The sequence below is a fragment of the Otolemur garnettii genome, unplaced genomic scaffold (genome assembly GCF_000181295.1).
Source record: "Otolemur garnettii isolate 467f Iridium unplaced genomic scaffold, OtoGar3 scaffold00003, whole genome shotgun sequence".
NCBI lineage: Eukaryota > Metazoa > Chordata > Mammalia > Primates > Galagidae > Otolemur > Otolemur garnettii.
In genome coordinates this window covers 42,729,832-42,731,597 of record NW_003852398.1, presented here as the reverse complement: position 1 = coordinate 42,731,597, position 1,766 = coordinate 42,729,832, and the positions used below count along the sequence as shown (strand labels likewise).

The window sequence follows — 1,766 nt, the reverse complement described above, 5'->3', positions numbered from 1 at the left end:
ATTGTTGCTTGGCGGGCCCAGGCTGGGGACTCGAACCCGCCACCTTAGGTGTATGTGGCTGGCGCCCTAGCCGCTTGAGCCACAGGCGCCGAGCCTTTCAAAGATTTTTAAAACTGGTTTTATGTTTTCATAAAGATGTCATCACTTATTTAGCCTGTCTTCTATTACTGAGTCTAATTAGATCTGGTTTGCTTCTAATCTGTTAGAAATTTGAAAAATGTATAACCCAAGCTGATTAGACTTCTATGTTACATAGAAACAATTTGCTGTGAGTTCAGTGTTAGCCTTTTTCTGGTAGTAAATTGCATATAAGTTGCCCTTTGGTGTTACTTTTGTGATGGTGATAAGACTAGAAGTACATACATCATATGTTATTGTATTTGGCCTTGGGCATGTAATTGCTATTGAGAGTCAGACTAGTATAGTGTGGTCAGTATGGATTTCGGAGTTAATGAGTTTGGTTTTGAATTCTACTTCTATATTAGCTTTGTGACCTGCAAATTATCTCATCTGTCTAGGTCTGTAGTGCTGTAAATTAACTGGGGATTATAGTGTTTTTTTTCACAGTGTGGTAACAAGGAGTAAATGACATGTGCATATTGCCTTGTTTCAACCTTAATGCAACTCCCTCACCTTTTTGTTTATAAATAACTTACAAGTTAAATATCTATAATGATAAATTTAAAGTTGATGGTTTAATTATCTTTTTTTCTAAGGTTCTGGCCACTGCATTTGACACAACACTGGGAGGCAGAAAATTTGATGAAGTTTTAGTAAATCACTTCTGTGAAGAATTTGGGAAGAAATACAAGCTAGACATAAAGTCCAAAATTCGTGCATTATTACGACTCTCTCAGGAGTGTGAGAAACTCAAGAAATTGATGAGTGCAAATGCTTCAGATCTCCCTCTGAGCATTGAGTGTTTTATGAATGACATTGATGTATCTGGAGCTATGAATAGGTAATTATATTAACATTTTGATGTTAAAGTGAATTGTGTGTTTTTCCATTTGTATTAGCCATAATTAGCCAGTAATTGAAATCATGATGATTGTTGATAGTTCTATGGGTAAAAATTAGAGGCCATTCAGTACCTTGCTTTTTATGTAAAGTTTGGCATTGGTTATTCTAATATAGTAGAATGTTTTTGTTCTGATTGAATGTTATAGTAAGTTGGTAGTTCTTTACATGTGTATTTGTTATACATTAGTTACTAGTTTCCACAAAATCTATGTTAAACTTAGAATTAAGTTGAATTTAATTTGCCTAATGATTAAGAAACTTCTTTGTGAGTGGCTCAGGATCACTTGAGGGCAGTAGGGCCTTTGGTATAGCACTGTAAGAATTCTTGGTAATTGCCATTTTAGGGCTATACTCGGAAATACCCAGGTGTTACTGTTGCCTGGTCTGGTTGCTTGGATCATTAGGGGTGAGATGTTTTGTTGGCTGTGAACTCTCTACTGTGGAATTTAGGCAAGACTGATGGCTTATTTAGAAAAATGTACCTTATCTGGCCTTTAAAAAAATGGCATTTATTGTCTAGAATTTAGATTTGTAGTTGCCTTTCCCCCCTATTTCAAAGTGATAGCTTTCATTTTTATGAAGCAGAAGTTTTTTTGGTATGTGTATGTGTTACAGAATCTGGGGGTAAACCAGTATGTATTTCAGAAATTGTAAATGTTTGTTATATGAGAGTTAAATAGTTACCTGTTAAGTAATTGAAATTTTTTTCAAAACTGCATTTGCCCCTTTTACTGTTTTTATTA

At 34.9% G+C, this 1,766-nt stretch overlaps 1 protein-coding gene across 1 annotated transcript in view; it reads left to right on the top strand.

The window, feature by feature from the left end:
- Positions 1 to 1,766, top strand: part of HSPA4 (heat shock protein family A (Hsp70) member 4) — a 70,479-nt gene that overhangs the window by 43,060 nt on the left and 25,653 nt on the right. The window contains exon 7 of the mRNA XM_012808844.2: positions 717 to 961. Within this exon, the coding sequence (XP_012664298.1) occupies positions 717 to 961 (245 nt within the window). The remainder of the gene's footprint in view (positions 1 to 716; positions 962 to 1,766) is intronic.